The sequence below is a fragment of the Branchiostoma lanceolatum genome, chromosome 1 (assembly GCF_035083965.1).
Source record: "Branchiostoma lanceolatum isolate klBraLanc5 chromosome 1, klBraLanc5.hap2, whole genome shotgun sequence".
Taxonomy (NCBI): Eukaryota; Metazoa; Chordata; class Leptocardii; order Amphioxiformes; family Branchiostomatidae; genus Branchiostoma; species Branchiostoma lanceolatum.
Window position 1 is genome coordinate 38,092,171 of NC_089722.1, and position 15,092 is coordinate 38,107,262.

A 15,092-nucleotide genomic window follows, 5' to 3' on the forward strand; every position below is an offset into this window, starting at 1 on the left:
TAATTACTCAAGCAACTGGATATCTTTTTTAATTTTCAAAATTTTATCCAGTTGCTTGAGTAGTTTTTTTTAGCATGCATTATGCTAATGAACTCATCTCCAAGCAGATGTTAGGGTTTAGAATCATAACGTTTTCTGATCTTTTGTTTTTTTTTCTTCTTCTGACATGTGGCACTCTACCCTCAATAGAAATATTATTAGAAACAAAACAACAGCAGATTATACAATATGTGTTTGAATATTTGGATACAAAGATTTGAATATTTCCCGACATGCCGGTGAACTTCCGGTCTGACGGGCTAGCTACACAGGCAAGCGACTTGGAAGACAGATTTCCTTGATAGACGTGACTGGAGTAGTAAAAGGAAAGGTTTGTACCTCAGAAAAAAGAGGTTTGGGCTGCTTCTTCTATGAAATGTTATGATCCCGTAAATTTGAAGTGAGGTGATTAATTTCAGAAAAAGTAACGTAAACAAAACAAATGATGCAATAAGCCAATATAGGAGCGTCCAATATGAGGAGTTGGGAGGGGGGCGTGTGATAGTACCATTCTCTCTTTGTAAGTTGATATGATAGTGTCTTTTATTGTGGGGACTAGCTGTCTTTATAGCAAATTATCAACAGTCTGAAACATATTGAGTATCACTGCATATTCAGCACCTAGGACAGGGACAGTAGGGTCAGACGCAAGTTTTTTTTTAAATTTCATTGCCCATAAAAATCTATTGGTGGCATGATCAGACAAGAAATTTGCCAAGGCTTAAGGAGAACGTAAATGGTGGGACCTGATAGAGCTTTGCTTGTGGAGCAAGACACTTTTTTTCAGAATCAAATTCGGACTTACCATTGTCAAAAGATGGCCACAGCAAGTAAATTTTCTGGACGACATCAGTGCGCGCATTGATTTTTGCCCAATTTTGAAATAAAAAACAAAAACTTTTTCACCCCTAAGCAATGGTCAATATACCAAAATGGGGCAAAATGACCCGAACGTTTGTCAGTTCCATCGAAAAATGGTTCTACATACCATAACATTTGCACAGTTTGGAATGTTGAGAAATTTGTACAAATGTGTTGTGTATGCAAGCTGTAAAAAGATTACACCGTAGCTGTTTTGATAGGTGATATAATATCTCAGAAAATACCCCTATCTTGACAGAATTGTGGAACAAGTCATTAATCTCGTAACCTTTGTTGGGTGTGCGCTGATCAGGTTTCCCCAAGCAGATATTAGGAGAAGTGTCGTCCTTTGTTTAACTGCTTTAAACCACCTGGTGTTTGATGCCTGGTTCTTGATCTTGATTGGGTACTGGGCAACACCCCTCTTGTTGGGGTAAAGCGCCCAGGGGTGTGTGATGCGCTGTTATTGTCCTCGCAGGTGCAGGAGACCAGCCTCCTTGAACTTGGGAGGATCAGCTGTGTCTGTGACGTCCTGAGGTAGTGAATTCCAGTCTCTCACGGTTTAAGGGGAAAATGAGTATTCTATAATCCTTATATAAATTTTGGTAGAGCCTTATATAAATTTTGATTTGAGTGTCGCGATTGTCGTGGGGCAGGCATCAAATGAGTTTTGACCGGTAGGGCTATCTTGTGGTGTCTTGCTCTCTGCAGTAATGTGGGTCTATTTGCTGTCCTTCTATTCTTTAAAGTATCCCACCTCAAATTGGAGTGTAGTATGAGTTTGTGACAAATCTGGCCGCTGTTTTCTGAACAGCTTCTAGCTTAGAAATATGCTCTTTGTGGTGAGGGTGCCAGGCAGTGCTGGAGTACTCTAGATGAGGTCTAACAAGACTTGTATATGCATTTATCTTTAGTTAACTGTTCCGTTTCACAAAACGTTTCACAAAATGTTCCAATTAAGGACTCCAAGCAGATGTTAGGATGTGGCTTCCTACATGCACTGCATGTAACTGCCTGTGTCTGAGATGGAGAGGAATATTGATAGATATCACTTATGCAAATGGAGACTTAATTTGCATGATTGATAAGAAAAAACTTATTCCATTGTAACGAAATATGGGAATTTCATTATTGTGGCATTTGGAAGTCAAGTGAAGTTGAATAGTATTATTAGATATGAATCATGCGCAGTGTTTGAAAAACTGTGCCAGCAGTCTGCAGTAAGATTTTCAAGATTGCAGTAGAAAAATGAAAATTAAATAACCTGCAATTTTGAAGAATGGAAAAAATCAGGCTTGAGATTCAATGGTTCTCAACTTAGCAAACTGAATATTTCAAAGAGAATAACTGAGCACAGGAACGATGTATTTCTATGATACTGTATTCAGCATGCAGGTATGGATTTTGTAACTTTTCGTGAAATTCCAGATGTGTGTCATTTGTTTCTCCAGGTACGGTGAGACCTGTGGGACTTAACCCTCCCAACATGACCGAGCCTTTGGGGAAGATGGGGCCTATCTTGCCAGGAGACTCCGGGTCTCAGGCCATTTGGACCTCCGGTCCCTCGCTAGAAGTCCTTTGGTCTGTAGGGCCGATCTATCCAAACATTGCAGAACCACCTGAGCGTCCTCAGACGAACATTCGGGGCAAGTCAGATAAAGGTAAGGCTACCACTTACCCTGTGTTCTGATGTTTCAAGATGTGATTTCACCTACTGGAAATGCATTCAAGTTAGCGTGGTTGTTATTTTGCGCTAAGGTGATTGCGGTGGTTTTAAGTTTGCAGCAGCACTATAGTCACATACTGCTGCAGTATTGGACAAAAATGTTTGTGGTGGTTTTAAGTTTGCGGTGAAACGGTCGCCGTGAAAACAGCGAACATAAAACCACCGCGAATGTTTCTGTATTTACAGTACATAAGAAGTTCACCCGAATATTCATGGTGTAAATAGTGGGGTCTATACCTTTCAACAGTTTTCGTCTTTGTAAACCGATGAGCGTACTGTACTATACACACAAACATACATCGATCACAAAATGAAAAGTCTGATATAGGCTATACCGTATTCCGATGAAAAACTATTATCGAATGTTACATACAATTTTGATCAGGTCAATGACATTCTGTACTATCCCAGTGTCTGTTACATTTTCCACAGTGTCTTGGCCATGAGGCTATACGGAATGCCGTGGCATCTGCTACAAGGTGTTCGAAATAAAGCCGAGCTTCAGAGAAGCGGCCGCGACCTGTCGTGCAGGCGGTGGTACCCGCGCCATGCCCCGAGATGCCGAGACCAACGACTTCCTCATCTCCTTGTATAGACCTTTCTCATGCGGCGGACGTGATAGAATGAAAACAAGGCCCTTGTAGCAAACATTAGACCAATTCTAACTGTCAATCACAATTAGCAGTTTAGCCAATGATTATCTGATAATTAGAGAATCGACCAAAGAGGAAGTGGCTGCATGACTGTCAAATATTTGCATTTCTATGTTTTTATTTTGCATTTCTCGAAGCTCTAAATTTCTGCATCTTTTTTTGGGCATTTCATTAGTTATAATTTGATTACTTGGATATCACATTTTAAGACTTAATGCGATTTAGGAGGAAAACTAAAGCTGTACACTATTTTTGCTTCTTTGCCTCATTTGCCTCGTCTTCTTTCTATCATGTCCGCCGCGTGACAAACGTGTATTGTAAGCCAAGGATTGTCCAGCTGGAGTTTTACTTCAGGTTTGGCCTCCACCACCAATGTTAAGAATCAAGAAGAAATGTTTTGTGTGGGAGGTGTTAAACACCAGGGACAGGAATTTTTGGCTACATCTGTAAAGTGTTCAGCACCAAGGACAGGAATGTTTGGTTAGTTGTGGATAGAGTTAAGAAACAAAAATGCTTGGCGACATGTGGAAAGTGTTGAGCACCAAGGACAGGAATGTTTGGTTAGTTGTGGATAGAGTTAAGAAACAAAAATGCTTGGCGACATGTGTTAAGTGTTCAGCACCAAGGACAGGAATGCTTGGTTAGTTGTGGATAGAGTTAAGAAACAAAAATGCTTGGCGACATGTGGAAAGTGTTCAGCACCAAGGACAGGAATGTTTGGTTAGTTGTGGATAGAGTTAAGAAACAAAAATGCTTGGCGACATGTGGAAAGTGTTCAGCACCAAGGACAGGAATGTTTGGTTAGTTGTGGATAGAGTTAAGAAACAAAAATGCTTGGCGACATGTGGAAAGTGTTCAGCACCAAGGACAGGAATGTTTGGTTAGTTGTGGATAGAGTTAAGAAACAAAAATGCTTGGCGACATGTGGAAAGTGTTCAGCACCAAGGACAGGAATGTTTGGTTAGTTGTGGATAGAAGTCAGAAACAAAAATGCTTGGCGACATGTGGAAAGTGTTCAGCATCAAGGACAGGAATGTTTGGCTAAGTGTGGATGGTGTTCAGCACCAAGGACAGGAATGTTCGACTATATTTGAAAGGTGTCCAGCGCCAAGGATAGGAATGTCTGGCTGTACGTGTGGGTTCATTATCTTGATTGGGTTCATTATCTTGATTTTAATTGGATCCATGCCTGGGTAGGCAAGAGGTGTTACATCAGCAAGCACGACTTACCTTTTTTTATTAATATGCCAAGTCATTCCAGGTAAAGAATTTATGGCTTGATCATTTATTAGACCAGATTAGACCGTGCCTTTTGTCCCCAAAATGTTTTAAAAGAGATTCTGAAAAACATTCTATCGATGGTAACTTCGTTAATTTTAATATCATGATTCTTCAACGATTGGTACTAAATTGGTGAACTTGGTAGACGAAAGGTATGTAAAAGCTGGAACTGAAGGGGTCAAATTATCTAGCCGTGTTGTGGATGTAGGATGAGTTTGTAAAGATTATCCCACTGTGATGAAGAAATGAAATTAATGATGCCTTGGATGTAGAGTGTCAATCAGAATGATATTCAGTATGTACATGTGTATATCAATATAAAATCTATTACATGTTCAATCGGTGACTTATGGAGCTATTGGCATGTTACATACTTAGTTACGCACCATGCAATGATGTAAAGCTATGATATGAAGTAACGGAAACATCATGTAACGTTACAGTGATTTTCAAAATCAATAAAGAAATGGTGTTTTTATGAAATAGCTCATCTTTGGCTTTACTGGCTACTGACTTTGGCAATATCACTGTTATTTTTAGAAATGTTCTATACTTACTTAATCAATACAATTCAATCTCTACAACTGTTTAAGATTCAGAGATTACTTCCAGACGTTTGGAATGATTAGATTCCAGCATATCACATGAATAGATCATGTTAATCACCGTAGCATTCACTGTTGCAGCCTTATTTTGGATAAATAGATTTACATGACATACATTGCATGTCATACCTGGGCTGCAAAAATGTTCGATAAGGGTGTTCCGCATTGTGTGATAATTAACGTTATGTCATACCTGGGCCGCAAAAACGTTTGATTCGAGTGTTCCAGACCAGGTGATAACTTGGGTTATCACATGGGCTTCTACTTTTATCCCTTGGGCTTCCATAGAATATTTCCAATGCATTTCGAGTCCGACGCTGTAATAAAATTCAAATACTGAATTCGGAGAATGAATTCCAGCTGTTAAAAGTTTTTGTTAAAGACACCAAATTTTCTCAACTTCTGGAACATTTCGCATTGAAATGTGTGTTTTCCAGGTTGGGTATGACATTACATGTAAATGAAATACAACACAGTCTATTCTGCATCACCCTCGGTCCCAGCCCTCCTGTGGGTCAGATCCCTCTCCGGTCATAACCCACAGACGGGCTGGTAGCTTGGGTGATACGGAATACACCATGTTGTATTCTGTATAATGTTATATCTATACATACGGCTGTTGCTTATGTTTCATGTCTTATTGTTTTACAAAATAGGATTTAAATTTGGATGTGCTCAGATCCTTTCAGAAAGTGACCATTTACAGGAAATGTAGACTCGACCACTTCTTTGGTGAAATGCAAACCAAACATATTCAATTTACGGCTAATATCCCATAATTGTATTTCAGAGAAATGTCTTAAATATTGCAATTCTTTGTTTAACATGGTCACAATGTCTTATTCAAGGTCATATAAGCCTCAAAACGTCAAACCCCTTTGGTAGTCTTTAAGGGTTTCCCCATTCCCAACTAGAGTTCCACGACCTCATACCTTCACCAAATGATCTTAACCTTTATGACTGACATATCAGGAGTGTTTGTCATCAATTATAAATCATACCAGTTGATCTTCTTCACCCAAAAAACAAAAGTATGAGCTTAACAAAGAGGTTATGCTAACAAAGTAACATCTATCATGAATTATGCAAATGGGGTCCTTATTAGCATATTTGATTAAACGATGTTCACATTCACATAACTTCCAAATGACACAAGTATGTAATTGCCATCATTTACCCGTATGGAATTATAGTAGTTTCTCATCAATTATTCAAATTAGGCCTACATTTGTATATTTTTTTATCAATCAAAATTCCTTAGTAACAAATGTCACATATGTCAATAGTCAAATCAAGGAACACAGCCGGTTTTTAAAATTGTCTCATTAATTATGCAGATTAGAATCTAATTTGTATACTTATCGTCCAATCATACAAAGCATCATGTGAGCTATCTACATACCAAAAATCATTACCATCCATCAAGCCCATCTTGAGTTATAGTATTTTCTCATTAATTATGCAAATGAGGTCTTCATTTGCATAATTGATATCTATTAATATTTCTCTCTTCTTCAGTTATATATGTCACATGTTTCAGAGTCCTATCGTGGCATTTGGCGGATGTATAAACTTTCCTCATAGATCATGCAAATTAGATACTGATTTGCATAATAAGTATCTAATCATGTACATCATCACTCAAGCTATCTACTTACAAAAAATCATAACCATCCATCAAGCCCTTCTTGAGTTATTCCCTTTCAAAGTCTGAACCAAAACCTGCTCCTGCAGTTCCAAAAAAGCTGCTAGGGGGCCAAAACCTACACCAATACTCTCTGTCCAAAGAGCTATCTACCACTCAAAAATCAGTTCCATTGCTTGTCCAGAACACAAGATATCGAAACAGGAAGTTCCGCTGCAGTACCGTAACAAGCCGCTAGGGGACCCAAAATCTAATCATTTCCTAGTCTCATCAAGACCTACCCACCTACTAAATATCAAGACAATCCATCCAAGCCTTCTGGAGTTATGCTGGTCTTTACAAACATGTCAAATGGATGGTCCCTCCTTTTTAAGACCCTCTATCCGATGTCAAATGGATGCTCCTTCCCAGATCGTTCATACCACATGAAATGAATGGCCCCTCTCTACCTAGACAGTCACATAATGTGAAACAGATGGCTCCTCCTTTCTAGATCTGGAAATAGTAGAAAATTTCTACAGGGAACTGGCAACATTCTCTGATGTCATACCTATATTGAGTATTGACTGCTGCAAATTTTAACTTCATGAATCCTATACAACTTTCTCCACGTCAAGAATATGCACTTTTCGTGGTGTGATAATTTGATGCTCAAATATAATGTCTTATCTAACTGTGCACTTATTCGAAACTACATTCTACTACAAAAATTGTGAACGACAAATTAAACTCTGTTTGATGCAAGTGAAAGTTACACAAACTTTATTGATACATGTGTGTTTCCTCTTAGCCAAATCATAGTTACAAACAGAAAGTCTGAATTATCCGACCTGAACAGTTGCAATTTTTCTATGGTTAAATGTACTCATAAATGATTATCTACTAATTGCAGCTTGTAGGTGGATTTTCCGACCTGTCTTAGAAACTCAGGGTTTATTTGTACTGAATGTCCAGGACAAGCAACACAATCTCTTCTTATATAGTTTTCATGTCTCCAAACTTCTGGCTTAAGTGCTTATTTCATCCATCTTTCTCTCATAAACCCATTTACTAGTATGTTCCTTCTTACACTTAGATAAAAATGCTTCAATACAAGAACAAATATACATGTATCTTCTGTGCCCTGAAGTTGTTGTTAAAGGAGTCCTAAAGTCCAGAGGGGGGAGTTATTTTCCAATAGATGATAATTGGCCTCCTTATTGTGCTTAACCCCCCTCATCTACATGTATGCCGAAAATACTCATTAAGGATGTATGTTTACACATAGGGAATACATGGGTAGGGTCTGCAAGAGTCTAGTGAGTATCACATTGTTTTAAAAAACACACCTTGTGTAATTCACCATAAGCAGAATTCTGTAAAAAGTCGGCTGATTATGTATTCATTGATACATAATCTAGTGGAAAATAACACCACCTTCTGGAGTTTAGGACTCCTTTAAAGACCCATGGTTCTTTATGACAGTACATACAAACAAACAGCACTGTCTCTTCTGACGTTATGTACATTTATCTCCAACCAATGGCAGTGCTGGTATTTCAAATTTTTCCCATTTCGGTGCCCTGAAGTCATAGTTAGACACCCAGGGTTCTCTCTGACAAATGTCCAAGTATAGAAACAACACTATCTCTTCTGGGAAGATGTCCTTGTACAAACAATGGTGTCTCTTCTGACCGATTCTTCTCATGTTCATCTCTCTCCAGTCACTGGCAATGTTGGTATTTCAAACTTCTCCCATTTCGGAGCCCTAAAGCCGTAGTTTGAGACCCATGGTTCTGTCTGACAAATGTCCCAGTACACACAACACTATACATCTCTTCTGGGAAGATGCCCCAGTACAAACAATGGTGTCTCTTCTGTCAGCTTCTTTTCATGTTCATCTCTCTCCAGTAACTGGCAATGTTGGGATTTCAAACTTGTCCCATTTCGGAGCCCTAAAGTCGTAGTTAGAAACCCATGGTTCTCTCTGACAAATGTCCAAGTACAAACAACACTTCTGACACGTTCTTCTCATGTTCATCTCTCTCCAACTGCTGGCAATGTTGGTATTTCAAACTTCTCCCATTTCGGTGCCCTGAAGTCATAGTCAGAGACCCAGGGTTCTCTCTGACAAATGTCCAAGTACAAACAACACTTCTGACACGTTCTTCTCATGTTCATCTCTCTCCAACTGCTGGCAATGTTGGTATTTCAAACTTCTCCCATTTCGGTGCCCTGAAGTCGTAGTTAGAGACCCATGGCTCTCTCTGACAAATGTCCCAGTAGGCATGCGCTAGTCTGTCCCACTCTGACATGGTGAGCTGCCAGGGTCTTATCGTGGGGTCGACCTCTGACATGGTAAACAGGTTCTCTAGAAGATCAGGCCTTTCTGGGGGGAACAGTTCCCTGGAGGAGACAGAAAAAGTTATGTGAAAGAACAATAAGTTTCTTGTGGATTCATATAATTCTAGCCATTACAATGGATACACGAATACGCAAATGCATGAACTTCATTTCATTGTCCCATGTGACAGGATGAATACATCATAGTTCTGTGCACCTCACTAATATCTGTCTGTTGACCTTACCCTTCTCTGTCTTTCTGATGACATACTTTTTTCTTGTTGCTACTGATTGATTAATAATACATGGTAATTTGATATTTGGCTTAAAAGTGAAGACAAGCCGACTGCTGTCCACCACGTGAAGGACCCTGGCTGCAGTATAATCAATCAAGGACTGGATACTACTATAACTAGAATCTTAAGAAAATTTCACACCTCCAAATTGATTACACATTTACTAATTGCTAAACCAAAGCAGTGGTGAGGACAGCCAACATACCAGCTAGGAAGAATGGCAGAGGATTGCCAAAAGTGGAACACTTATGTTGAACGTTATGCAGCCCCTACGGCTGCTGAATAGCTATGGGACTGGTGAGGTGAGGTGAAACATACAAAATGTATTTCCATGAAACTGCCTAGACTCAAATATACTTACGCAGCCCCTTTTCTGCAGTACTTTCCCCTCAGGTGGAAGATGTGCTTGACCACTTTCTCCACCGTCTTGAAGGGGACCCCCTGGATCCTGGGACGCACCAGGGGGGTGAAGTGAACCACCCCCACATCTACGTCCGGCTTGGGTACGAAACATTTCCCCGGGATCCTGAAACAGTGCTTGACTTGGCAGAGGTACTGGCTCATGATGGACAGGCGACTTCGCTGGCTGGTCCGCGGTGGCGCACATATTCTCTGAAACAACAAGCCAGATCACAGTTCAAACTGAAATGATTTAGGACTTCTGGTATAACATCTACAAATAATACAATGAAAGTTAAGTTAGTTAAAGTTAAAATCCTCCCACACCATAAGGTGTATTTACTATTGGGTGGTGCCCATCTCTGTTTCATAGCCCTGGGCCACACTGTGGTGCAATCACTGCAGCAGGGGGCTAGTCCACTGGCAGTGGAGTGTGTTTTAACTTCCATACTGTTTCAGAAGTATGTACCATTTTTATAAAGTCTTTGGTATGACTCAATGCGCCTCTTGTCCAGTGGGGTCCTACCCGGGAGTTGAACTCTGGCTTTCTTGTTCCAAGTAATCAGAACAAGATGTAGTAAGTAACAGAAGCGCAGACCACTACACCACAGGGACACCCCCTAATAAAATGAAAGGACTTATTCAGGCTTAAGGCTAACCTCTAGAGAAAAATAAGTACTGATGATAAGGACTGAAACATACCAATGGACTGTATGACATTTGTGCGAATATCTTTTTTGCCTAAAGATAAAATAACAACACAGCATTTACCTCACAAACTTCCTTCTGAAAAGTCAGAGTAAGCTGAGTCCTCCCGTACACGAATGGACCGGTCCGGAGTGCCAGGGCCTCCAGCCATCGGATGATAAGTGGGGTCGACACATTAAAGGGGAGGTTACCAATGATGTGGACATTTGGCGGATCTGGCAAAAGAGAATTGAAATTCACACAGTATGATTATTAAGGCTATGTAGATTTGATTATATGGATGACATCCTCTGCGAACCCCAAAACTTATGCAAATGTGCGAATGAAAAAAAAGTCTGGCCAAAAAAAGATTGCCCTTATTATGAAATCTACGTAGTCAGGAAGGTTGAACAAATGACTAAACATACGGAGTATGGTTTACTGAATAATAAATTATTCATTTTTGTTTTTTTCCCATCCTCTTCTTTGCCTTTAGACTTGACTTTATTGAAAATATCTTTTTCAACTTATGGCATAGATGTGATCATATTGCAGCTGCTTTGGACAATTCACAGTATGGTTGAACTGTCTTCTTCAAAAACGTATGAAATTTGATGCGCACGCAGATGTCATCCATACAAATTACAAATGAATACAAAAGGCCTAATTTGAAAAAAAAAAAACAGAAAGAATGATAGCAGGAAAATTATGTTGGCAGTACACAAAGTTAACAATAACATGTAGACTATGTTCACACATATAACATACAGTATTGTTCGAGAAGTGTAGAGTTTGGATGTCATTTTCACCTTCACAAGGGGATGCAAAAGCCAGAAAGTTTTGGCAAAATAAAGTCAGGGGGATTCAAATTCTTCCAGCACTGCCTACATCGTAATACTATTAACAATACACATTTTGTGCCAGAAAGCTGCATCAGCAGGTGAAAGGTTAATCAAATATAAAGAAGACAATTCTTGTATCTACTTCTCCACCACTGAAGGAGCATGAATGTGAGACAATGGACAGACCATACACTAGTGCCACCTACCTCCTTCCCAAGGTACTGCAAGATCTAGAGGTAAGGCCTTGGCCATGTTGTAGGTCAGGATGTCATCATTCACTATGTCAACCCGGCCAGGAGCTGCAGCTGAAAGCAGCTGGACACAGAAATACAACTTGATATCAGCATAGCATTAGCACAGCATATTGTCACATGTTGTACATGAATGATGGGAAACGGAGAATACTATTGGGAGAAAGTACAACTTTTATTTTGAATTTGATATGTGTTTCTTTTTTTGAGAAAGGACAACTTTCATTTTGATTTCTTTTATTTTCTATTCTTTACAATACCATGTACATGTAAGCCTGTAAGGATATCTGTATGGACTTGCCAGGACTTCAATCATGTTATCTACATCTTCGTTATATTTTATCTGACCCTTACCAGGCTTACCTATTACCTCAATGAAATGCAGTCTGCAGGTGTGAGCTTTTCATGAATAAAGTAAAGGCTCATAAAAACAGTCATGAATGCATTCTACAACATTCATTTGTCTTGTTGTTGTAAATCCTAGTGTTAATGGTAAAATCTTTCAAAGTCTTGCTGAAAATTACAACAAAAACAAATCATGTAAACTATGTAGCCCCTTAACATGATTCAAATGTAGACACAAGAAAAGGAGTTACCGGTACATACATATGCATACATAATCATACTTTAACGAGTTGAAGCGTCTACAAAGTTCTGCTTCCATTATTCTCGGTTACACGTCATTTCTGTCAGGTCTTTTCCACTTAGACCAGTTTCTAATTCTATAATGACCTTAAGTGTGGAGTATGGACAGCTTCTTCTCCTTTTAGCTTCTGGGGTCAAAAAGAGTTTACCAGTCGTGGCGAACTACATGACCAGCGAGGCTTAACTTCTAATGAGATAGGAGGAAGTGACCCATAGAGCTGTTTGTTTGTTGTGTGTTTCCACTAAGGACTGTTGTGAATAACATGCAAGGAGTTGACTGACCCGTAAGCCAGCGTTAAACCTCTTGTCCAGTTCTACCACCACCACCTTGGCTGCATCGGCCTTGAGGATGGACCGTGTGATGCCGCCTGGACCCGGTCCAACCTCACACACATACGCACCCTCCATACTACCTGCAGACTTTACTATCTTATCTGGAACACAATAATGTGTAGTGTTATATAAATATCAACTGGAAAAGAATCTGTACACTTGAGGATGGACCGTGTGATGCCCCCTGGACCCGGTCCAACCTCACACACATACGCACCCTCCAGACTACCTGCAGACTTAACTATCTTATCTGGAACACAATAATGTGTAGTGTTATATAAATATCAACTGGAAAAGAATCTGTACACTTGAGGATGGACCATGTGATGCCCCCTGGACCCGGTCCAACCTCACACACATACGCACCCTCCAGACTACCTGCAGACTTTACTATCTTATCTGGAACACAATAATGTGTAGTGTTATATAAATATCAACTGGAAAAGAATCTGTACACTTGAGGATGGACCATGTGATGCCCCCTGGACCCGGTCCAACCTCACACACATACGCACCCTCCAGACTACCTGCAGACTTTACTATCTTATCTGGAACACAATAATGTGTAGTGTTATATAAATATCAACTGGAAAAGAATCTGTACACTTGAGGATGGACCGTGTGATGCCCCCTGGACCCGGTCCAACCTCACACACATACGCACCCTCCATACTACCTGCAGACAAAATACTATCTTATCTCGAACACAATAAGGTGTAGTTATACAAATATCAACTGGAAAAGAATCTGTACACTTGATGGACCGTGTGATGCCCCCTGGACCCGGTCCAACCTCACACACATACGCACCCTCCAGACTACCTGCAGACTTTACTATCTTATCTGGAACACAATAATGTGTAGTGTTATATAAATATCAACTGGAAAAGAATCTGTACACTTGAGGATGGACCGTGTGATGCCCCCTGGACCCGGTCCAACCTCACACACATACGCACCCTCCAGACTACCTGCAGACTTTACTATCTTATCTGGAACACTATAATGTGTAGTGTTATATAAATATCAACTGGAAAAGAATCTGTACACTTGATGGACCGTGTGATGCCCCCTGGACCCGGTCCAACCTCACACACATACGCACCCTCCAGACTACCTGCAGACTTAACTATCTTATCTGGAACACAGTCAGATGTACAGTGTTATAAACATATCACTAATTTTCCTTAATTATGCAAACAAGATATTCATATGCATTATCAGCTCCTGATTACGTAAATCATTACTTAAGCTATTTACATGCCAAAAATCATGATGATCCATCAACATCTTCTTGAGTACCCTTCCGTTTCAAAGTCTGAAACAAAACCAGCCTCTGCAGTTCCATAAAAGCAGGTAGGGGACCCAAAATACAATCATTTTGAGGTCTCATTAAGACCTACCAAACATCAATCTGGACAATAAGTGGGGTCGTGTGGCGTAACAGCAGGGTTTTTGGTCCAGAACCCAAGTGTCTCGGGTACGGATCCCCTGACGCCATCGATCTTGTGCCCACTCGAGCCAAGTGTAAAAACGGCTATATTATGTGTGTGGGTCACGAGAATAGCTGCCTGTGTCCTACGTGTATTGCACTGTTGCAATTCCAATAAAATCCAAAATCAAAATCTACGTAGGCATTCTCAGGTAATCATGTTTTCACACATACAATGTACAGACACACACACACAGACACACACAAGCGCACGCAAACACACACACTCCTGAAAACATAACGGTTTAAACTATCTGGCTAGACTAAATTGAACTCTTTCTAGTACGTCCTAATTCTTAAAACAGTGACCGAACCACGCCTGCCGAATGTGTCCTACCTGTCAAGTTTGTGTCGAACAGGAAGTTCTGTGACAGCTGTTTTACAGCGTTCAGTCTGTAGAGCTTGACAATCTCCCTGATAGTGGGGAGGGGGGGCAGACGCATGGGTGGCCTGGTGGAGGCACTTTTTATCACCGCTGTTGCAGCTCTTTTAGCCATTGCAGTCACAGTTCTCTGCCGGTCTCTTGTTTAAAGGTTGTAGAAGTCTTTCCACAGCGTCGACTGTAGTTGGTGCTGGCTCTATTCCCAGATAGCTACGCATGCACAGCAGACGACAAGTTGAACGACCTCACACAGCACTGGAAAAAAACTCACGTGCAAACGTTCACCGCACAATTTCTCTGCTTTGAGAAAAGGAAACGCCGTCAAACCTTCTCAGGTTCATCTATGCATGCTGTTAGAGTTTTCCTCCAAAGATGAAGCTACGAATTTGGACAGAAAGCTAATTATCATCAGTTTTGTAGAAAAATATTCAGCAAACTGCGTTTTGCTGACCTTGATAACCTTTTGCGACATGCGCAATGAAGCCTTTTGAGAACGTTACATTGTATCGCTAGGGGGTAAAATCTTGTTTTATATATGCATCAAAATATTATTTTTTTGCTGTTTGCATGTGTTAAGAAAATATATATATATATTATATTAAAAAAAATAAAAATTATCAAAATATGATTGTT

The 15,092-nt window shown here is 40.1% G+C and overlaps 1 protein-coding gene and 1 long non-coding RNA gene across 3 annotated transcripts; one reads left to right on the plus strand and one right to left on the minus strand.

Annotated features, from left to right (window-relative positions):
* The first annotated feature begins 243 nt into the window (after nt 1-243).
* Nucleotides 244-5,043, plus strand: LOC136421887 (uncharacterized). Of its 2 annotated transcripts, XR_010753535.1 has the most exons (4): nt 277-370; nt 1,379-1,437; nt 2,352-2,561; nt 3,059-5,043. It is a non-coding gene; the product is annotated as an uncharacterized lncRNA (long non-coding RNA). The 2 variants fall into 2 exon arrangements; XR_010753534.1 differs by lacking the exon at nt 1,379-1,437 and having other exon boundaries at nt 244-370.
* A 2,512-nt stretch (nt 5,044-7,555) lies between these two features.
* Nucleotides 7,556-14,925, minus strand: LOC136421879 (dimethyladenosine transferase 1, mitochondrial-like). Its single transcript, XM_066409449.1, has 6 exons — nt 14,415-14,925; nt 12,535-12,686; nt 11,563-11,671; nt 10,599-10,750; nt 9,790-10,040; nt 7,556-9,195 (listed from the first exon to the last, which is right to left on the minus strand). Exons 1-6 carry the CDS (start codon nt 14,572-14,574, stop codon nt 8,967-8,969), a joined length of 1,053 nt encoding a protein of 350 aa, XP_066265546.1. The 5' UTR covers nt 14,575-14,925; the 3' UTR covers nt 7,556-8,966.
* Nucleotides 14,926-15,092: the final 167 nt, after the last annotated feature.